At 43.0% G+C, this 24230-nt stretch overlaps 2 protein-coding genes across 2 annotated transcripts; one reads left to right on the top strand and one right to left on the bottom strand.

Moving 5' to 3' along the window:
* Positions 1–2508: 2508 nt before the first annotated feature.
* rpl36 (ribosomal protein L36) lies at positions 2509–7303 on the bottom strand. Its single transcript, XM_080536285.1, has 4 exons — positions 7271–7303; positions 6744–6838; positions 5798–5932; positions 2509–2634 (listed from the first exon to the last, which is right to left on the bottom strand). Exons 2-4 carry the CDS (start codon positions 6834–6836, stop codon positions 2545–2547), a joined length of 318 nt encoding a protein of 105 aa, XP_080392411.1. The 5' UTR covers positions 6837–6838; positions 7271–7303; the 3' UTR covers positions 2509–2544.
* Positions 7304–8085: 782 nt separating this feature from the next.
* lmnb2 (lamin B2) lies at positions 8086–22243 on the top strand. Its single transcript, XM_080537281.1, has 12 exons — positions 8086–8414; positions 10949–11085; positions 12854–13010; positions 14199–14324; positions 14754–14924; positions 15878–16003; positions 16769–16989; positions 18196–18424; positions 20042–20149; positions 21129–21248; positions 21389–21478; positions 21913–22243. The coding sequence occupies exons 1-12, from the start codon at positions 8208–8210 to the stop codon at positions 21952–21954; spliced, it is 1734 nt and encodes a 577-aa protein (XP_080393407.1). The 5' UTR covers positions 8086–8207; the 3' UTR covers positions 21955–22243.
* Positions 22244–24230: the final 1987 nt, after the last annotated feature.

Below are 24230 nucleotides of genomic sequence, written 5' to 3'. Positions count from 1 at the left end.
CTCTACCCCCCCCACTCCTCCCTCCCCTCACCCATACCTACCCCCCCCACTCCTCCCTCCCCCTGCCCATGCCACCCCGCCACCACCCCCCCCCTCCCTTCTACAGTATTCTGTGGACTACAGCGCCGCAATATGGCTGCCGTGGTTTTACAGTTTGTTGTGTTCTGTCTGCATTGCTGTCTGTCCTGTGTTGTTTTGTTTGCATTGCATTTAGAAATGCTCTTACTGTAACGCCGAATCAAATTCCTATATGTGTATGCTTAATGTGTATGCATAAATGGCAATAAACGTTATCTCATCTCATCTCAGTTTTATACTTGTTAATTAATCATCTTGTTTTTAAATAATTTTTTTAATCCTTTTAGTGTACTACACATTTTCATTTCCTTTTCAAAAGTATTCCATAAATTAACTCCTTTAACTGTTATACATCTTTGTTTTGCATGTGTTCTAATCTTTGTTTTCATAAACATACATGTACAAAGGTTTCACTGTGAATTGCTGTTGCACTTCAATAAATTATCAGATTCAGTCCAAGATAAAGACTCCGACACCTTCATTGATCCAAGTGTGTGGTGTTTAGAGATGTTATATATACTTTGTGTGCAATATTTAAGAGTGTTTGTGTGAAACGTATAACAATTGCACTGTTAAATGCTGCCAGCCGGTACGGCACAGTATTGTAGTATAAAGTATCAGATTCAGTCCAAGATATAGATTTAAAAAACTTTATTGATCCCAGACAAGCAAGACAGGGCAGGATGACAAATCTGATATGGTGTCGTGAATCGGTGAAACATTACTTTAACAGTACACTTCACTGATCAAGTTGACCATGAGTCACGACACACTGTGATGTCCTGCCATGACACTCTGCCATGGGGTGTTTGAAAGAAGGATGTCAGGTCATCTCGTACGGCCGTTGCTGCTCTGGTGGAACGGGCCCGTGAAAGGCTCTGAGGATTGATGGGCTGAAACACATCTGAGTCCCCTGCCACCACTGCGCCACTCGCCTGCCTGAGGTGCCCCTGTTGTGTCGGAGTCAGTGAAGCCTGCAGGGATGTATCTGGATGGAATAGAATTATTTTGCCATATATTACCAATATATGGCAAATTACTCTATCAATTTACCTTAATCTACTTATTACATCCACCATGGATGGCTGTAATATAGGCGGGACAATTCTCACCTGCTCACAGGTGCGTTGGACTCATCTGCGTAGGCCAGGAAGTTGTGAAGAGCTATACAAGCTTTGACGATCTTCACAGCTTTGTCTGGCAGACATTCCAGTGCTCGCCCAAGGATTCTCCACCGTGCCACCAAAATGCCAAAAGCATTCTCAATCACCCGTCTGGCTCTTGAGTGACGGTAGTTGTAGATCCTCTTTTCCATTGTCATGTTATGACCTATTTAGCAAAACAAAAGACATACGGAGTATGAATGAATAGGACATCAGTAGCACATTACAGGCATTGTACAGACTACTTTATTCAATGAATAATATAAATAGAATTCGATGTCTGTGACCTACCTGGGAATGAGGTTGTTGTGTAGTGGGAACGCAGCATCACCGACTATCACATGTGGGATTTGAACACCTGTTCCAGGGAGAGTGGCAGGTGGGGGCAGGTTCAGTTTGTGTTCAAGCAGCATAGAACCGAATCTGCTCTCCCTGAAGACGCCTCAGTCACTTTCCCGTCCGTATCCCCCGACATCCACCATGGTAAACCGATATCTGGCGTCGCAGGGAGCCATCAGGACAATGGAGTGGGGTGGGCACCCTTGTAGTTGAAGTAGTCGCTGCCGGCGTGCGGCGGTGCCTTGATGTTCACGTGTTTCCCATCTACGCTGCCGACACAGTTCGGAAACCGGAGCTGTCGATCATCACAGAGAAAGACCCTTTATTGTAGTGAGTAACAACGCAGAGCCGACGTCAGTTCATGAAGAGAGGTCCTGAAACCCCCCCCCCATTGATACAGGTCGGCAAGGCCTCCCAATCCTTCCCAGGATCCTCTCTGTGCAGAGTGATCACAGAAGGTGGAGGGGTTACATTGTTTCCAGTTTCTGGGTGTTCCAGACAGACCCAGGGCACACAAAAGAGGTGATCAGGTCCTTATGACAATGCAAATGCAGCACTTGAGTGGCAGAGCTGGTCTCCATTGTCTCAGGTGTAGAATGATGACCTGTGCTGATTGGCTCAGACAGACCCTGCCCTCCAGTTCCTGTGCCTCAAAGGTGATATTAACCCTTATTAAATCTTAACAATGTATATTTTATCCCCACAAAGGGATATCCACCACTCTCAAAAGTAGTGACCTGTATCCTAATGCAATCTAGTTTAACTAGTGATTGTTATAGTACAAATGTACTACAAATGTAAATGTACTACAAATGTAAATGTTATAGTGATTCTGGTTGATGTCACGTGATGCATTAGAATGTTATCAGATCAGTCAATAGACAAAACAGACAAGGAATAAAGAGTAGACAACATTTCTTTCTCTTAATTGAAATACCAAATATTTTATTTGTCCAATAACAGTTTAATCCTTCTTGGCAGCGGCCTTCCTCATGGCGGCCAGGACGTTGCTGAGCTCCTCACGCTTTCTCTTGGCGCGGATGTGAGTTCCAATCTGAGGGGCAAAGAAGACGTACGTTAGAGATGTACAACACTGACATCAATGTGTAACATTCACCAGAGAACATGCATTCTTACATGATGGACAACACTACAGGATGAGTCAGGGGGTATGAGATGGAAGAGGACAGGGACATGAGACTAATTGCTACATGCAGGGTTCCTAAAAGTTTCAACAAGTCAAATTTAAGACCTTTTTTTAGACCTCTTCGAATATAATTTTAGACCTATTCGCGACACCATATGATAGCTTTTTGTCATCCTCGAGGTGATGAAATTAGGGATTTCACTGCCACACAGAGAAAAAAGGAAGCGAATTGGCATTGGTTCCAGCTTGATTCATTTCCGCGTAAATAGATGTGGTCGGACTGATTTCCTCGCAGGATCTAATTTAAGACCTAGCACCTCATTTTTAGGCAGAATAACTGACATTTTTAGGCCTTGTAGATTGGATTGGTAGATTTTAGACTTGAAGGCTTTTTAAGACCAGCGCGGGAACCCTGTAGAGATGTACAACACTGACATCTGTGTAACATTCACCACAGAGAAGATTAGGGTTGGGTATCGTTTGGGTTTTATCCGGTACCGGTACCTAACCGATACTTTAAAAACGGTACCGGTACCAAAACGGTACTTAATTCGGTACTTTTGATTTTTTAAAATGACATATATATATATATATATAATAATAACACGGTCGACAACATTAAACAGCTTTTCACTTTTTTATTGCTGAGGCACAATATTATTAGTTAAATATACACTCAAATTAAAATAAATGAAAATAAAACTCCTGCTGACTGAGGCACAATATACATATATATATATATATATATATAATATTACAGTTAAATATACACTCAAATAACAAATAAAACTCCCACCTCAGCAATTATTTTGCAAAAAGATCAGCATATTTGCCTTCTCTGGCAAAATACGACACCTCTCTTGACTTTTTTATTGTCATTTTGACTTTTTTTTTGTTTTGACATAATTGTCTAATGGCACAGATTTATAAACATAAAGTAAACAAATATTGTTTTCACGTCACTTTACCTGAAACTGAACGACACAGCGCGGAGCGAATTCCCTGGTAAAACTTTTCTCTCCCCCCGCTGTCAACGGGAGTCGTCAACCAGGAAGCGGTGCTGAGAGAGCAAGACACGAATCTACCGGCATTTGACTGCCGCTGGACTGAGGAACACCATAGGCACAGCACATCGCCATAATAGCGATAAAGTGCGAAGGATTTTAAGCATTTTGAGCACTTCGCGTTGTTTTCGTCGAGTCGGGTGAAATGCAGCCACACTTTAGAACGCTGCTTCATTAGGGCCTTCGGCATTCTCGGTGACCTCGTAGCTAGGCTAGCTAGCGAAATTCGATAATATTATTATGATTATGATGATGATAATAATAATAATAATAATAATAATACAATAATACAATCACTAACTATATTACTACACTTACTATAAACTCACTCTTCTTAAGTTCTCAACACAACTGCTCACCTCACTACCACGACACGCACTGATTGGAAATTTAACAGGCGATGTCACGTCACGACTCAAGTCACGTGTGGTTGACTGTTGCATGACACCGGACACAAAAGTACCGAAATGAGGTACCGAAATCTCCTTTGCGATTCGGTACGGGTACATACCGAATGTAAAGTAACCGGTACCTACCGGTACCGATTTTCGGTACCCAACCCTAGAGAAGATGCATTCTTACATGATGGACGACACTACAGGATGAGTCAGGGGGTATGAGATGGAAGAGGGCAGGGACATGAGACTAATCGCTATGGTTTGCCAGACTATCTGCAAATCTGACCAATCAGTAAATGTGGGTGTAGCAATTCTGTCCTCCTAACCACAATAGGCTATATGCACACTCTCTTCAATAGGCTATATGCACACTCTCTTCAATAGGCATCTACTTCATTTCCGATGTAGCTTGAAACATATGGTAGTTAAAGCCCTTTTCCTTTTTACTTGCTGCGGTAGCGCAAGATCCCTGGATAATTCGACCCACGTCGGTGATTGAAAGCAGCCATGGTTTTTAAATACGCGCGCCGGTGGGGGGACGTGACACCGGAAAATGTAAGTACATGGCCTAGTCGGAATGCGGAAGAGAGTGTAGCATATAGCCTATTGACAGTGATGTGAACACTCTTGCGGAACCCTGAATATGCAGATAAATCTAAATGGCAGGAAATGTAGGACAATCCCAAACATGTACGACTTGATAGCTACTGCAGGCTCAATGTTGCGCCTCAAACACGCTGCGTTGTCTAACCCCTGCTCGCATTGTCTTGTGATGCAGAGGTCGAGTTAGGTGGTTCGCACTTCATCATTCAACCAATTACCGGTACCTGGCTGCATCTAAAGGTCTTTAACAGGCTTAGAATAAAAGCTAATAATAATAACGCTATTATTCAAGCTATGAATAAAAGACGCAGTGTTTCGTTGTTTACACTGACCCCTTTTGAAAAGCAACGGGACCACAACGTGTGTACAACACTAAAGAGAGGCGAGTGAATGCTTGCATCCATGCAATGAATGAAAGTTGATTCCATTGATGCAAGACTAGTTGGAGTTAGAGCTAGATCCGGGACGGTAGTCACAAATACACCAGCCAGGGGAGTATTCCACCAACGTTGCTAAAGGAAAATCGAGGCTTATTTTGACAAGTCCTCATAGGACTTAGCAGAAAATCCATGCTTAACTCATGAGACTCGCATTTTTCCTTTAGCTACGTTGATGGTAGTCAGTAACAGACATGGTTCCTACAAGTTTCAACAAGTCAAATTTAAGACCTTTTTGGATAGAATTTTGGACCTATTCGCGACACCATATGATAGCTTTTTGTCATCCTCGAGGTGATGAAATTAGGGATTTCACTGCCATACAGACAAAAAAAGAAAGCGAATCTGCATTTTTTGGGTTACAGCTTGATTAATTTCCAGGTAAATAGATGCGGTCGGACTGATTTCCTTGCAGGATCTCATTTTTAACACCTAGCACCTCATTTTTAGACTGAATAACTGCAATTTGAGACCTTTTTAGGCCTTAGAAATCGGATTGCTGGATTTTAGACTTAACGGCTTTTTAAGACCAGCACGGGAACCCTGAACAGAGGAAATGCATGCTTACCCTCTTCTTGATGAACTTCAGAGCACGCTTGTCCTTGGACACCTTCAGCAACTCCATGGCGCGCCTCTCGTAGGGGGCGAAGCCACACACCTCACGGATCATGTCACGCACAAACTTGCTGTGCTTGGTCAGGCGCTGAAAAACAAACCAGGACAAAAAACATCACGCCACTTGAACAGTTTCTTCCCCAAAGCCACAGCCCTCCTCAATAACTCACTGATCATTGCACCTTGCACTTTACATGTTCTTGCAATTAGTTGTACAGTATATTTATTCATAATATTCACTCATATTGGTACTGTATACATGTATATTTTGTCTTGAGTTTTGTTGTATTGTCGTCTTGTTGTTGTATGTACTGTAACTTGTTTAGTATGGTAGAATACCACGTCATGTTGCACATGGCGAATTACATAAGTAAAGCTTTATTTATACAGCGCCTTTCGTACATGAAATGCAAACTCAAAGCACATAAAGTTGAATTGAATTGTTGGTTGGATTCAGAGTACGCACATAGCAACACAAAGACTCAGGACATAGTAATACAGTGATGGTTTTATCAGTCATTTAGTGCTCAGGCTATAGATCCAATGTAGCAGTATGATCATGAGCATCACCTTCCAGCCATGGCAGTCACTGCCATAGCATCCCTATGGTCAGAGCAAACTTGGTCCTTCTTAATTTAAACGGAGACAGCCATGGATGCGATTTGAACCAAATACATCTAAATGACTAGACCTGGGACCTGTCCTGTACTCCAGCAAGTACATGCGCCTGTGTCAAACTGCTGCATGCATCTATCTATCTACCTACCTATGGTGACCAAATGACGCTAACATGACATACACGGAATCGCTAACCCCATTCATTAGCTACATGATGATGAACTTGATGATGAACTTTCATACGAACTGGACTCATCATCAGATCATGGACATGGACTCACCCCTCGCCTGCGGCCGTGCTTCGGGGCGGCCACATTCTTGGTTACCGGGTGGCCTTTGTTGAGGCCAACGGCCATAGGGTACCTGATAGCCATGTCTGCAAGGAGAAACACTAGGGTTAGACATATAAAAGATAGAAAACCAACATGTGGCTAATGTTGACAGTACGTGAGCCACTGGTGACACTAGCAACATTGGTTGACGATTTGAAGTATTCTAGTTTGCCATTTTAGTTTTACATTATTCATTTAGCGGCACTAAAGACCAGATGATACTAGTACTAATGCAAGGATAAGTGTGTTCTCTGTAAACATTGCAGTCAAGCCATTGCGATGCAGCTCCATGTAAGCGCGTCAACCTGACGGTCGATTTACAATAAAACTATAACATTTATCACGGCAATATTTGCCACATGCCATTGATACCAACTGTTAGTTACGTTGGTCTGATCAAACGTACCTAGGCTCAACGGATTACAATGATTTTAGATGGATATAAAATACTGTAATTTTCTCATCGAAAATCCTACCTGCTTTTTCAATGGCGGACAAACAGGAAGGAAAGCTCTCCGGTCAAAGTTGGGTAATGAGGAATTTTCTGAGAGAGAATACCAATAGAATATACGTAGCGCCCCCCTGAGACTAGGAGGACACCTGCATCAAATATTAGTTTTCAAAAACAAAAGGAGCCACAGATCTATCTATTTGTTTTGAATGAATGAATGAATGAATGATCTTTATTGTCATTGTCATTGTCAATGAATGAATGAATGAATGATCTTTATTGTCATTGTACGGGTACAACGAAATTGAAATGCAAACCTATATACTATTACTATATACAGTGTATGTAAACTTAAACACAAGAATGTAACATAGTGCACGGTTATAGAACATTGCACTTATTCCCTTGGCAACATGGTAAAACAACTGTTTTTGGTACAGTAATTGCACTGTTATTGTACAGGTATACAGGTAAAAAGTGTTATTGTTGTAATAATAATAATACTTTTTATTTATAAAAGCACTTTACATAAGAAGTCTCAAAGTGCTACAATTAAAAATAAGAAGACAAAACAATAATTAAAAAATCAATTAAAAGGGCTAAAATATATGTATACATCTAAATATGTGTATATTTAGAAAGATGTGATGACTTTGTGTCTGGACTACAACTACAACTCCCAGACAACCTAGCGGCAAAAGTCAACTCTCCTTTTGGCGCGGTCCGCGTGAGGCGCAGCCATCTTGCTTTGGCGAGTTCTTTCAAAAATAGTACGTATCTCATTCAACGAGTAAGCACGGTAGGTGAGGCTAAACGGAGTTAGCTCGTAGCCCAACCCGCTTTTGCAGCCCCTGAGAACCAACAAGTGCGTCGCGATCGATCGGTCATCGGAAGAAGCAAAGTTTGGAAAACATTGTGGAGATAAAGAGTCGAAGATAAAAACTTGAAGAAGAGATTTAGTCATGGCGACTCTCTCAACCCCCGGCCGCGCGGCCGCCTCCTCCACGCCGCTCTCGCCCACCAGGATCTCGCGCCTGCAGGAGAAGCAGGACCTGCAGCAGCTGAACGACCGCCTGGCTCTGTACATCGACCGCGCGCGCAGCCTGGAGCTCGAGAACGACCGGCTCCTGGTCAAGGTGTCCGAGAAGGAGGAAGTCACCACGCGCGAGGTAATTCTAATTCTGTTTTAAAGCCGTTGGCGTTCGAAACGTTCAACGTTCCATTCTAAATGTTCAACGTTCTACGTTCCATTCTAAATGTTCAACGTTCTACGTTCCATTTCAAATGTTCAACGTTCTACGTTCCATTTTAAATGTTCTACGTTCTACGTTCCATTTCAAATGTTCAACGTTCTACGTTCCATTTCAAATGTTCAACGTTCTACGTTCCATTTCAAATGTTCAACGTTCTACGTTCCATGCCGCGGCGTTCCATGCTAACGGCGGCTAGCTGAAGTTCCCGGCTGCTAAATTGGGGGTCTGACTAATCCCTGGAATGAAAAACGAAAAACTATCAATGGGAACGTTCAATTGTCATATGAAAATATCGTGGTATAAAAATGTTGCGGTTGTAACCTTCAAGTACAGTCCTGAATGATGAGACGGGGGGGCGTCGATCGATAGAAAGGGAACGATTTAAGTCATGTGAAACTTTCGTGTGTGTGTTTTAATAACGTTGAATGGGAGCTGCACCGTTCCATTCCTGTAAGGCCCAGTAACGGAGGTCTCACCGGTGTGCTAGACACGTTTATTGTGTGGCAGTGCACATTTACTCGGTGTGAGAAACCGGAGATTGCCGGGTAGAGATTACATTGTTTACTAACTCCAGTCGCCCAGCTGAAAGTTGGAAGTTTTTTTTTTGCCCCCTTTTGGGCAACTGGATCAGTGCGCGCTTGAGTAACGCTTTTAGAACGCTCGCGCCAGAAGAAAAGCTACAATGTGTCTTTGATTGGTCGAGACGTTCCAAAAATGTTCCCAAGCTTCCAAACTCTCGAAAATCTTATTAAGCTACAAATTAGAAGTTTTACAAATCGGGCTTACTACAGGGTATCCGCGGTGTCTTGAAAAGTATTACAAGTTAATAAATCAATTTTGGGAAAATCAAGACCCTTAATAATAAGTATTCAAAAGTCTTATCACGATTTTATGAGGTCTTGAATTTTGTCGGTATTTTTCTGAATTAGACTCTGTCCAAAGAGTTTGAGTCCTAAAAACTTTGAGTAAAAGTAAAAATGTATTAGTTTTTATAAAAAAAACTAAACAAAGATGAACCGGAGATTCTGTTGTATGATAGTGGTCTAGTCTGTTGCAAACTAAAACTGTTAAGTTAAAGGTGTCGCTGATGTAAACGGTTACAGCTCCAAGTGGCGGTGAGGTCTGGAAAAATATTGACAAGGTCTTTAAAAAGTCTTAGAAAGGTATTGACATTAACCTCAAGATTCCTGTATATACCCTGAACTAGATGAGTTTACTAGACAAGTTTACTGTATTCGAATCTCCCGCGAGTATTGATGTTTTGATGGGGGTCAGGACAGGGGGACCTTTAGTTGCATTTTCACTTTCGGAATATATAACTTTGCCAGGCTTTGGTTGGGTGGGGATTGCTGACGGAATCCCATGTTGATGTTATGCAACAGGCCTACACACAGTTACATCGGAGAGATGCATTTATTCTACTTATTCGACAGAAAGTTAAACTTAGTTTCGACCCATTCTAGATCGGTCACACATTCATAACTATTGCACACTGTCAAAGTTTTCATCTACTTTTGATGTAGTTGACAGGCTGAAATCTATAGGCAAGAAAGAGGTCCGTTAGATTGAAGAAGAGGGAGTGAACTTGGCCCATAACCATGTCATGTGTGATTGTTTAGCAAAGCAATCACACCTGTTCTGGGTTAGGGTTACCCCAACCTAACCCTAACCCACTAGAGGTTGGCCGGGTCGTTTTGACCCTTCCCTATCCTACCAGCTTGCCTACTGGCTGCCGCCTACATTCCTGTGTTGTTGCATAGTGTTGATATAGAGAAGTCACTGGGACTAGAGGGAGCTTTGACTTGCTGTGTGTCAGACAGACCCCAGAATGGGATCATTGTTTGGACCTGAGCCAAGCTGCACAGAGACCCGGCTGGAGGGGAGAGGCGACGCGTGCGTATTGTTCAGATGAGTGCGTGCGCGAGGGGCTGTGGTTGTGGAGTGGAGCGAGCCTGAGAGCCAGATGGGAGTGGCTCGAGGCGAGGGGCCCCCGCCTTTCAAACATTTGAATCTCTCTGACTGTTACTTTCTGTTACTGTTTATGTTATTGAGGAGAGAATTTCTTGTTGCGAACCGCCCTAAGCTGTGTTTTAACTCAACTGACTTACACAATATGCAAAACAGGATATTGTTTTGAGACTGCTTGAGGTGGCATCTTTAAAAAGAAAACGTTGTAATGATTATGCATTTTGCATATTATTACTAGTACAAGTATACAATGAAAGTAGGAGATGTTCTGTTTTTAATAAAGATGTTTCCCTGGTTCGCTGGTGTGTGTTTTTTTTTAACTATAAAGATTGCCACATCCTTGAAATGAAGCTATGTACATTCATTTGTGTAACTGATGGAGGGAAAATTGGCTCTGGTATGGTAATGAATGATTTGGACACGGCTCATGTGACTGACTGTATGTGTGTGTGTGTGTGTGTCTCTCTCTCCCCTCCAACCAGGTGACTGGGATTAAGACCCTCTACGAGGCCGAGCTAGCAGATGCCCGCCGTGTTCTTGATGAAACAGCCAGGGAGAGGGCCAGGCTGCAGATTGACCTGGGCAAGGCCAACTCTGAGCTGGAGGAGGTCTCCAGGAAGTGAGTAGGCTCAGCTAACACCCACCCTGAGACTTAAATATACTGGAGACCACTGTTGTTTTAATGGGAAAGGCTGCACATTCCTCTAACGCGGATCACGCACATGGAAATAACTAGATTATACGACATACTGCAAATTCTTGGAAGTCTGTTTACTGAAAAAAATCCTTTGGTAATGTGGATTTCTGTAGGGTTGTTAGACCTGTAAACAAAGGTTAAGAATAACAGTTTGTTGCTCTAAATTACACCTACTTTACCTACCCTCGTCTCCTGCACAAGTGCACATTCTCTTTTTTTATTATTAGTTTAATGACTTGACATGTTAAGGGTATTATGAACAGTTAATTCTGTGATTATTGTAGTGTTTACTCTCGTAATTAATCTGGCTGTAAGTGTGTAAACCCGATTTACTTAAATGTAATCTGGTGGATTACTAATCTGGATCTGGTGCTGGGGACTTTCCTGGGCGGCTCAGCCAAGCTGGTTTGACAGATTTTTTAGTGTGTAAAGAGCAGATGGTAGACAGTTTTTGTTCTTTGAGAATGATTCATTAGCCGGACACACTGGCCGAATCCCAAAAAAATCCTTCCTTAGATTCCTTGAGTCCTCTCCTCCTACTCGTTTCCTGAGATTGCGTCGGAGGAGAAGTCTGAAAGGAAGATGGAACAGGGTTCCCACGCTGGTCTTAAAAAGCCTTAAAGTCTAAAATCTAGCCATCTGATTTATAAGGCCTAAAAAGGTCTTACGTTTCAGTTATTCGGTCTAAAAATGAGGTGCTAGGTCATAAAAATTAGATTAGCTAGGAAATCAGTCCGACCACATCTTTTACACGGAAATTAATCAAGCTGGAACCAAACAAATGCCAATTCCCTTCCTTTTTTGTCTGTATGGCTGTGAAATCTCTAAAAGGGTCTTAAATTTGACTTGTTGAAACTTGTAGGAACCCTGGAAGAACTGCAATCCTCCTCTAATGAGTGTTGAGAAGGGGGGTGCAGAAGACGCACTGCATTGGGGGAAACTGTTGAGATTCAGCCGATGACTCGCATGTCTGTTCATTCTTTACTTGGTTGCTAGTTAACTATTTCATAGACAGGAAGTCAGTGCTTTAGAAAGTCCCTTGCCGTGCCCACCCACCAAGGGAACGTCCTCATAAATCAATTTGTATCAGCATTGATGTCACACATCTGTTAGACAGATGATAGTGAATATATTATTATTGTTTTATTATTCAGATAAAGACTTGTTTGTCTTATTTGTTATATCATTATATATGAGGATAATTGTATTTCATTTCTAGAGGCACATAAGAAAGTACCCTAAATGTATTCAGGGTTCCCACGGGTCCTTGAAATCCATGAAAGTTTGTGAATTTGAGAAAAAAGTAATCAAGGCCTTAAAAGTTTTTGAAAATAGACATGGGCCATTGAAAGTGCTTGAATTACTCTCTCTCTCTCTCTCTCTCTCTCTCTCTCTCTCTCAAAAAATATATATTTTAAAAAATGTTTTCCGTAATTATAGAGACCATCTAGTGTTCAAGCCTCTACATTGTTGTCTGTGAGCAGAGAGTTCCTATTATAGAAATTCCCATCTAGATCTCTCTCAAACTACGCCCTGTTGGGTCCTTGAATTTGAGGGAATTGAGTCTTGAAAGGTGCTTGAATTGGATGTTTCAGAAGGTGTTGTTTCAGAACCCTGTGTGTTGTTATTACTGAGTTATGGAATACGGAATATGGAATGTTTCTCACCGGTCTTCTCTCTCTCCTCTCAGCCTGAAGAAGAAGGATGGAGACCTGCTTCTGTCCATGGCTCGGGCCAAGGACATGGAGGCCCAGTTCAACCAGAGCGAGGCGGCCCTCAACACGGCCCTGAGTCAGAACGGCAACCTGGCTGCCGAGGTGGCGGACCTCAAGGCCCAGCTCGCCAAGGTCTGTAATAATAATAATAATAATAACTTTATTTGTATATAGCGCTTTTCCTGCAAACGTTGCAGCTCAAAGTGCTTCAATCATTATATAATCTTAATTTAATTATTTAGTCATATAAAGGCAATATTAAAAAGATGGGTTTTTAGTCTTGACTTATTTACTGAGGTTGCATCCCTAATGTAAACTGGCAGTGCATTCCACAATCTGGGTGCATAAAATGAGAATGCAGCCTCACCAAATCTCTTCTTTTGTACATTGTACACAGAAAAAACCAGCGACAGAAGACCTGAGAGCTCTATTGGGCTGATAATGCTAGCAGAAGACCTGAGAGCTCTATTGGGCTGATATGCTAGCAGAAGACCTGAGAGCTCTATTGGGCTGATATGCTAGCAAAAGGTCTTTCAAGGTCTTTCTGTAGCTTTACAGCTTTACACATAACCTGTTCTGTTATTTCCTATCGTAGTCTGTTCTAGTTCACATGCCTCCTTTCTTACTAGTTATTGTGATTGTAACATTCACACACTGACTGCTGCCTTCTTGTGTGGTGTCTTTCTCTGCTCACTCACACCTGTCTTGACACAGCCAAAGTACCATTCAAGTGGTGTTTATATAAGGGGTGTTGGTTTACCGCAGCAAATGGCACAGCGGCCGGAAATTACCACACTGAAAGTTGGCAGAGATGTATGAGTGTGTTGTCATGAGCTAGAGGTCTATACTGTGGAAAAGGTGAAGTAACTAGGGGTTGTTCCCCTCTACTGTGTCCCCTAAAAACTTCTATTGCCCCCCTTGTACTGTTTCTCTGTTTCTCCAGTGCCTATAAAAAAAACACACAAAAAAACAACCTAGGTTTAGAAGAAGGTGATAGAAGAAGGTTTTTTCCTTCTATCAATGGCCCCGGGCCTGAGCTGGATTACTCTTCCTGCTACGACTGGTGGATTGATGATTCACTTGCTTAGTATTCAAATGTATTGATTGTAAGTCGCTTTGGAATAAGGTGTCTGCTAAATGCCCCAAGAAAAAAGTCTGTTAAAACCTTAGCATTTGTGATTTGTACCACACTGACATGCGTTCACATGCTTAATGCACACAAGATCCACGCAAGCTTGAGCCAGGGCATCAATCGTCCGCCTGACTTAGAAAACGGACTCAACCTGGCCTCACACCTCACACCCTCCCTCTCCCCCCCAGGCGGAGGACGCCCACGCAGTGGCCAAGAAGCAGCTGGAGGCGGAGACTCTGATGAGGGTGGACCTGGAGAACCGCTGTCAGAGCATCACCGAGGAACTGCAGTTCAGGAAGAGCATGTTTGAGGAGGTGGGTGGAGGAGATGGTATCAATCACCGCTGTTGACCAAGGGTGGGGGTGTGTGTGTGGAAACAGAAACACCTTTCATTGGTGGGTTGACACCCAACAACCACTATCCCCCTCACAGCTCTGTGACACCCCTATTTTAGTTGACGAATCTTTGTTTATGGCCCTGGATGTTGACAAGAACTTTGCCCCTGAAGCATGTAATTAACCAGAAGTTCCAGCATGGCTCACAGCTGTTTTGTAATGCTAATACCGGTGCTCCCAGTTGTTGAAGCAATATTCAAATAGGGGCAGTGATCCCACGCCCATGTTTATAATGTTAATGTTGTACCTCAATGTCTATCTTAATTTTCTTTTAAGTCTGTTGCAATGTCTAAGTGCACTTCTTTCAGTAAAGTTTGATGAGTTTTAACTCCTCCTCTGTGTGTGTAGGAGGTGCGTGAGACACGGCGTCGCCATGAGAAGCGCACGGTGGAGGTGGACAGCGGAGGCCACCAGGACTACGAGTTCAAACTGGGCCAGGCTCTGCAGGACCTGCGCAGGCAGCACGAGGAACAAGTCAGCATCTACAAGGGGGAGCTGGAGCACACCTTCCAGTCTAAGGTAACCAGGCTAGCTAGACCCCTGCGCCTAGAGTCTACCCTAGAGCCTACCCTAGACTCCTACCCCTAGACCCTACCCTAGAGCCTACCCTAGGTCCTACCCTAGGTCCCTAAGGTCAGCTGAGACTAATCAGCTAATAATTCCAAGAGTAAAAACTAAACACGGTGCAGCAGCTTTCAGTCACGCTGCCGCATGCTCCTGGAACAAATTCCCTGAAGAAATCAAACGGGCCCAAACCCTTAAAATATTTAAATCAAAGCTAAAAACCTTCATAAAAAGCACTTTGAATTGCCCCTGTGTTATGAAATGTGCTATACAAATAAACTTGCCTTGCCTTGCCTTACCCTAGAGTCCTGCCCCTTGACCCTATCCTAGACTCCTGCCCCCTTTGCACTTGAGTGGTTATCTGGGAGGATCTTGTTAAAGTGTTATCTTGCCCTCTGCCATTGTAGTCCTTTTGAAACCATTGTTATCATACACAATGATGTGAGTTGTGCAATGGATCGCTATCGCTGAGCCACGCCCCGAAATAGAAATTGTCCAATCAGATCACAGCAAAAGTCACTACAGGCAGAAAACTCTGTACTTAAGAACCCTGTTCTTAAAACACATTACTTGCTGTAGTAAATCAGAAATCAGAAATTTGCCAACTCCTGCTATTGTAACTCATTGAATCATTCAGTCATGGTCAGTGAAGCGTTGTTTGTTTGTCAGAGTTTTCAAAGCGATAGGTCCATTATATACAGGGGTCGGTTACAATCTGCATGTGATCCTTTCGTTCGTATTTTTATATGCATGATTTATATCGGTCCCGCTCCCCTCCTTTTCAACTGGATATTTATATTTTATTTTCTTATTCCAGCTGGATAACATAAATAGCTTTTACATGTCCCGCTCTCCTTTCCTCCCCAATCGGTTTATCTTGACGTTTGTGTGTCCTGTTCTGTCTGCAGCTGGATAACGCCAAGGTGTCGTCTGACATGAACGACAAGGCCGTGAGCACAGCCCGCGAGGAGCTGCAGGAGACCCGCATGAGGATCGAGAGTCTGGCCTATCAGCTCTCAGCTCTGCAGAAACAGGTATGCCCCTCCTCCCCCCCAGAAAGAGTAGGGTACCAGGTTTGTCCTGCTTTTCTCCAGTATGTTCTTACTGGTGAGAAATGTGTAAAAGCTTCAATCACATAATGAGATTGATCTTCTATGTTTGGATGTGATGTCCAACATTCTGCTGCCTCAACCTGATCCTTGTGCTGTCACAGTAGTCACTACATGTGTCATGACTCAGGGTATCCACGGTGTCTTGAAAAGTATTAAAAGTTGATAAATCAAGACCCGTAATAAGTATCAAAAAGTCTTATTACGATTTTATGAGGTCTTGAATTTTGTAGGTATTTTTCGGAGTTAGACTCTGTCCAAAGAGTTGAGTCCCAAAAACCTTTAGTAAAAGTTCGTGAATTTATACATTTGATTAAAAAACTAAGATGAACCGGAAATTCTGTTGTATGATAGTGGTCTAGTCTATTGCAAACTAAAACTGTTAAGTTAAAGGTGTCACTGATGTCACGGTTACAGCTCGAAGTGGCGGTGAGGTCTGGGAAAAAATATTGACACGGTCTTTAAAAAAGTCTTAGAAAGGCATTGAAATTAACCTGAAGATTCCTGTATATACCCTGAGTAGGTAACATAGACACGGCTGTTCTAGTGTCAACTGTCACTTAGATCCAACTGTCACTTAGATCCAACTGTCACTTAGATCCAACTGTCACTGAGATCCAACTGTCACTTTCGAATTAACCTCAAGATTCCTGTATATACCCTGTGACTGAACCTGCTCCCCCTGTGTAGGCGGCATCGTCTGAGGACCGCGTGCGCGAGCTGGAGGAAGTCCTGGCGGGAGAGAGAGACAAGCACCGGCGCCAGATGGACTCCAAGGAGAGGGAGATGGCCGAGATGAGGGACCGCATGCAGCAGCAACTCAACGAGTACCAGGAGCTGCTGGACGTCAAGCTGGCCCTGGACATGGAGATCAACGCCTACAGGAAGCTGCTGGAGGGAGAGGAGGACAGGTGGGGACGGCGTACAATGTACACACAGGCGCACACACACACACACAGGCACACAGGCACACAGGCAGCTACTGGAGGGAGAGGAGGACAGGTGGGGACGGCATACAATGTACACACACACACACACAGACACACACACACACAGACAGATCATCACTTACAACATCTACTGGAGGGAGAGGAGGACAGGTGGGAACGGCATACAATGTACACGCACACACACAGGCAGGCGCGCACACACACACACACACACATGTCATCACTTACAACATCTACTGGAGGGGGAGGAGGACAGGTAGGGAGTAGAGGCATGCACACACACACACACACACACACAGGCTCACACACACACACACACACATGTCATCACTTACAACATCTACTGGAGGGGGAGGAGGACAGGTAGGGAGTAGAGGCATGCACACACACACACACACACACACACAGAGCTCACTACCTATGGTGAGTTACAGTAGGGAGAAAAGGGCAGGTGAACACACAAGACATTCCTCCAGCCCGTATCAGAGTAGGCCCGCGTCATCCGGAACATTCCTGGCCTGTCCAGTTGCTGCAGCTGTGTTCCATCTGTCTGTGATTGGCTGTTGGCAAGCTGCTCAAAGACCACAAATCATACTCCTGTTGCCACGAGCAGGTAGACCGACACATATGGCATCAATTTAAGGTCTTTGACCCGTCTCTCTCTCCCAAGTTTATGGCCGATTCTCTCACACGTGCCTGGTATTTCTGTGCTCCTCTTCTGTCGAGAGTGACCTTTAAGTTTTGGCATAGTAGTAAAACTTGATTGTAAAAGTTTCCAGTTCATTTCACTGTCACTGGTTTCATATGTCAGGCGTGTCTCACCCTGCTCTGAGACCCCCCCCAGGCACCACAACACCAACCTGAATAGCTGTTATGTCAAGCTGACACCTGTTCCTCTCTTAACGTCATGCTTACGACAACCAGAGCTTATCCAATGTATCCAGAGCTTATTCAATGTGACAGACTGTCACGGGATCTTAATTTTCCTTTTAAGAAAACATTATGCAATGTGTGACCAACTGAATTATCTTCTGTCTGCCTCTGAAAGCCGAACCAATGAGATCTTCTATGTTCTGTGTGACTGAGTGAGACTGGTAAAAAAAAAAACGAAGGAATGCCTGCAGACTAAGTTGTCCCCTCCCTCTCTCCCTGTGTGTCCGTCGTCAGGCTGCATCTGTCCCCCAGTCCGTCCTCTCGCGTGACGGTGTCCCGCACCACGGGCAGCAGCAGCAGCTCCACCACACGGTCCAAGAGGAAGAGGGTGGAGCTGGAGGAGGAGTCCGTCGTGGTGCCGCAGGTCCACATCAGCCAGGAGGCGGAGGCCACCGGCAACGTGACCATTGAAGAGACCGACCTGGAGGGCAAGTGTGTCACCCTCAAGAACGACTCTGACAAGGTATGTCGAGGCCGTGTTTGACACGGGGTCGGATAGGTGTACGACTGGGGTTTCTCACCCTCCGCCTTAGGCAGGGTTCCTGCGCTAGTCTTAAAAAGTATTAAAGTCTAAAATGCAACAAACTAAATTTTAAGGCCTTAAAATGTCCCGAATTGCAGTTATTCGGGCAAAACAATTTGGTGCTAGGTCTTTAAAATGAGATCCTGCAAGGAAATCAGTCCGACCACATCTATTTACGCGGAAATTAATCAAGCTGGAACCCAAAAAATGCCAATTCGCTTCCTTTTTTGTCTGTGTGGCAGTGAAATCCCTAATTTCATCACCTCGCGGATGACAAAAAGCTAACATATGGTGTCGCGAATAGATCTAACATTCTATTCAAAGAGGTCTAAAAAAAGATCTAAAAAGATCTTAAGTTTGACTTGTTGAAACTTGTAGGAACCCTGTTAGGGGAACACCAGCTGTTTTCCATATTCGTTGTAACCCTGAACTACCCTCATGAGCACTTTATTAGGAACACCCGTCAACAGTCATGTAAGTGGTGTCATGGTGTGGGAAATGTTTTCTTGGCTCACTCTGGGTCCGTTAATACCAATCAATTATCGACTGACTGCCACAGCCTTAAGCCCAATTTATACTTCTGCGTAAAAGCTACGCCGTAGGCTCACGCGCACCTCTCAAAAAAAATTACTACGCGGCACACCTACGCAGACCGTAAGAACTGTGATTGGTCCGCTTGGTAGCACATGATTCCGACTCTCTCGTAGGCCTAAATGCGGAAGCCATGACAGAAATGTCATTTACTTTTTCTGTAATTACTTACGGTTAGATTTGAAGAATTATGATAACCATCTTATTATCTTAGTTTTGTCATTTCAATGCATTATAGACATTTTCTTTACAACAAGCATAACAAAAAAATTATGCCACTATGAGTACACCGACCAACGCAGAACTATAAATTGGGAGAGCCCTTGCGTAGGCTACGGTGTAGCCGCGCGTAAATTCGATGCAGAAGTATAAATTGGGCTTTATTTGAGTAATGTTGTTGACCATGTGCATCCCTTCATGGCTGCAATGTACCCATCTTCTAATGGCTACTTCTAGCATGATGATAATTATATCAGGTGGTGATGTTCAGGGTTACAACTTTTATATGTGAAGGGGCCGGTGGTCCCCATAGGCTGGCAGAACCTTGTCGCACTTACTAGGCAAGGCAAGTTTATTTGTACAGCACATTTCATACAACAGGGGCGATTCAAAGTGCTTTACATACATTATTTAAAAATACAGCAAGAGGAGCTAGTTCATAGGAGCTAATCAAGTCGTTGATTTAAGAGAGACTTATTAGCTACGGATCTGGCATTGAAAAGTGCTAGCTTGAGTGGTTTTGTGTTTGGTCTCTGTGGGCTGTGTGGCAGGGTACAGAAATGTAATTTGACTGTTGTTACTGATATGAACAGAGCTAGGAGAGGAGCGAGGGAGAAACACGTCTAATCTACTCAGAAGCAGGAAGCATCTATCCTGCAGCTATCCTTTCTTTGTTTATCTTCAGTGTGTGGTGAGTGTTTGCCCTTTAGTGAACGTATGTGTGGCTTCTCTGTTCTCTGTTCCCAGGACCAGTCTCTGGGTAGCTGGAGGCTGACGAGGCAGATCGGCGAGGAAGAGGAGATCTGCTACAAGTTCTCCCCCAAGTTTGTCCTCAAGGCTGGACTGACTGTGACGGTAAGCAGCAGCAGCAGCAACACTCACACACAGGGCCAGTTTCATGGACACGGATTAAACCAAACGATGGCTAAATCACACTTAACAGAGAAGGGATTTGGACTTCTACTAGAATGTAAATCCCATTGGAACCTACCAAAATTAATAGAATTCTAGAGAACTATGGGATCTAGAGCCTTCAGCCGTTCTGCTCCCCGCCTCTGGAACTCTCTGCCACCTAACATTCTGGAACTCTCTGCCACCTAACATTCTGGAACTCTCTGCCACCTAACATTCTGGAACTCTCTGCCACCTAACACTCTGGAACTCTCTGCCACCTAACATTCTAGAACTCTCTGCCACCTAACACTCTGGAACTCTCTGCCACCTAACATTCTGGAACTCTCTGCCACCTAACACTCTGGAACTCTCTGCCACCTAACACTCTGGAACTCTCTGCCACCTAACATTCTGGAACTCTCTGCCACCTAACACTCTGGAACTCTCTGCCACCTAACACTCTGGAACTCTCTGCCACCTAACACTCTGGAACTCTCTGCCACCTAACATTCTGGAACTCTCTGCCACCTAACATTCTGGAACTCTCTGCCACCTAACACTCTGGAACTCTCTGCCACCTAACATTCTGGAACTCTCTGTCACCTAACATTCGCAATATTGACAATCTCACCACTTTCAAATCCAGTCTTAAAACACACCTTTTCACAATGGCTTACTTGGTTTAATCTCCTGTATTTAGTTTGTTATATCTGATTTTGCTGTTTTTATCTAATTTTGCTTTGTTGATTTTAATGTTTTGATATGTGGTTTTAAACTGTCTTGTAAGGTGTCCTTGAGAGCCTTGAAAGGCGCCCATAAATAAAATGTATTATTATTATAATACCTATGGCTCTTGCTATAACCGTTGAGACCACTGTAAAGACTGCAGTATGTATGTGTATTACCAGTCTAACAGTGGAGTCCTCTTGTGTGGTTGTAGGTATGGAGTGCAAGCGCAGGCGTGGCCCACGGCCCCCCCGCCGACCTGCTGTGGAAGAGCCAGGCGTCCTGGGGGACGGGCGATGACATCACCACCACGCTGGTCAACTCAGACGGAGAGGTAGGCAGCAGGAGGGGGGACCTCACAGCCCTCTCATTCTTTTTTTTTAATAATCAGTATTTTATTACATTTGTCAATAAACACATTTCTTGACTTATACAACTTTTGTAACCATGCTGTTCCTGTCCTGTCCTGTCCAGGCGGTGGCCAAGAGAACCGTGACTAAAACTCTGGTGGAGGTGGAGAACGGAGACGACGACGACGAAGACTATGAGGAGGAAGAACTCCAAGTAAGCTTACATTTCAGTTGAAATCATATGGCTCCTCTCTCTCCTCTGATTATTTCAGGGTTCCCGTGCTGGTCTTAAAAAGCTGTAAAGTCTAAAATCCATCAATCCGAACAAGTTTCACTTATTAGGTCTAAAAAATTAGATTAGCTTGTCCTGCAAGGAAATCAGTCCGACCACATCTATTTACGTGGAAATTAATCAAGCTGGAACACAAAAAATGCCAATTCACTGCCCCGGGAGAAATGATTGGAGAACGAAGCTACGGCAGGATGACCAAAAGCTATCATATGGTGTCGCTAATAGGTCACAAATTCTATTCAAAGAGGTCTAAAAAAGGGTCTAAAAAGGTCTTAAATTTGACGTGTTGAACCCTGTTATTTAGTAGATCTTGTTGGCTCACACATTTCATTGTTTCTCTGTCTCCCTCTTGCCAGGCCTCTTCAAAGACCTCGACTAGAGAATGTTCCATCATGTGAAGAAGGACCTTCTTCAATCTCTTTGCCTCTGTCGTTGTTTTTTTCCTACAAATATCGGCTTTTGTTTTTCTAGAGTCACTCAGATATTTTTGTATACTTCCTGTCTTCTTGTGTTCTTAATCTTTCTTATCTGATAGGAAACAGATGAGAGCCTGCCCATATTTTTTGACTCCATTTTTTTAACATCCAGCCAGGTAAATAATAATCATGAACGTGATCATTTTTGCAGTGAGTTTTTGGACTGAATATACGTATAGGTATTCCACCCTCCCCCCCGATGATGTGGGGTCCAACCCTCTCATGCAGGGCTGGAGGTCTCCGGTATAAACAGTACAGTAACAGTATCCCACCATGCCATCCTTGTCAGGTCTCTCTCCAGTCTCTCCCCCCCCCCCGGGACTGGAGGACACTGATGTGAAGCTATATTATGTCGTCCTGAAAAGTCAGAAAGGACCTCACTGTGTATGGAATAACTTCCATCCCATACACACATACGTCTGTTGAAGAGTAATACCTGGAACTACATTTTTTATTATGTCTTATTTTTTTTATTTTATTTTTTTTTTGAAGAAATTTGCAGAATGTTATTGGGGGAAAATCTGTTTTTATTCCTTGTGGCATTTTTAAGGATGATGACATTACAGCAGTCAATCATTGGATGATGTAAAGCTGATTTATATTCACCATCGAGGCAGTACATAGAGTAGAAGGCGTCGAGTTGGGGGGAGTGGGAGGGCGGGGGGAGTGGGTAGTGGGCTGAGTGGATCATGTGATCTTTGCTTCCTTAAATGTGTGATGTAGATTTAACTGACAGCGGTCACCTAGCTCATGTGCTGTCTATAGACTGGTTTCCTTAATCAGAGCAACAGGGTGGAAATGAAACGGTAGGATTTAGTGTCTCTCCAACAAAGTTTAAAAGTGTGTTTTTAAAAGATTGGATTTTAATATATCTTTAAACACCTTAAATGAAACTGCATTATTATGAAAAACAAGTGTTAAAACTAATGGATATTTTTTACATTGTCCTAAAATGGACACCGATTATGCCTAATACGGTATTCATAATTAAAAGATGGTAATTTACCCCAGATTATATTTTCCATCCTGTTGTCTAATCTGATGTTGTTGAAATGATAAATTGTATCTTTGAAAATTATGTTTCTCAGACAACTACACTTGTTAAAAGTTGCATATTTAAATGTCGCTGTAAGATTGAATGGCAGGGATTCTGCAAAAAAAAAAACGCAAACCAGATTTTTCTTTTATTTTCTTTTAACCTTTTTTGCACCTACTGAATGTATGGTTGTGCCTAAGGCTTTGAAAATGAAGGGTAGTCGACGTCGTTGTACTTCTTCTAGTCAGCAATAGGAGTTTGGTAATTTCAAAGTTTGAAATATCAAAACGTCATTGAAACCCATTCAATGACGTTAGAATCGGAGGTTTTGGGAACTTGCCTGACACTTGTTGCATACAACTTATCACATAACTGTTGTAAACGTGCTGTTCAGTTTTAAAGAGGACCTCAGGATTTGAATACTCACAAACCTCATGGATGTTCCATTCTTGACAGTACAAAGCTCTCAGTACAACAGCAACCCAGTATTGAAGTAGTGACACTACCCCAAGCAGTGTCGACTGACTCAACATTTATTTTTTAATTGGATTTGGAAAAAACGAAGAGCAATTGGATCGTTATTATTCATGTTCACTTGATCAGCGATTTAGGCTGTAAACAGATACAATGTTGCCTCGACTTTTATAGTTTTAATATTGGCCTGGGAAACAGAATTTTTTGTACGTCGTCTTTGAATGCGGTGCTTTGCATTATTGAATATTATAATTTTGATAGGGTTGTCGTTATGTCGTAATCCATTTTGTTGACCATGTTTTTGTTTTTATTTCAAGTTCTCTGAAGATGATCAAGTTGGGGTCTAAATAGTCCCTTAATAACCTAAATAAGGGTGAACTCTCCAAATGTGTTGGCAAAAAATGGCTTTTAAATCATGTCTATGCTTGACATACAGTACAGGCCAAAAGTTTGGACACACCTTCTCATTCAATGCGTTTCCTTTATTTGCATGACTATTTGGTACATTGTAGATTCTCACTGAAGGCATCAAAACTATGAATGAACACATAGGAATTATGTATTTAACAATAAAGTGTGAAATAACTTTATAAGTACATCCTTCCACATGTGTTCATTCATAGTTTTGATGCCTTCAGTGAGAATCTACAATGTAAATAGTCATGAAAATAAAGGAAACACATTGAAT

This window comes from Nansenia antarctica, assembly GCF_963989245.1.
Source record: "Nansenia antarctica genome assembly, chromosome: 7".
Classification (NCBI taxonomy): Eukaryota; Metazoa; Chordata; class Actinopteri; order Argentiniformes; family Microstomatidae; genus Nansenia; species Nansenia antarctica.
The sequence above is the reverse complement of the archived record's forward strand: the minus strand, read 5'-3'. Positions and strand labels throughout refer to the sequence as shown.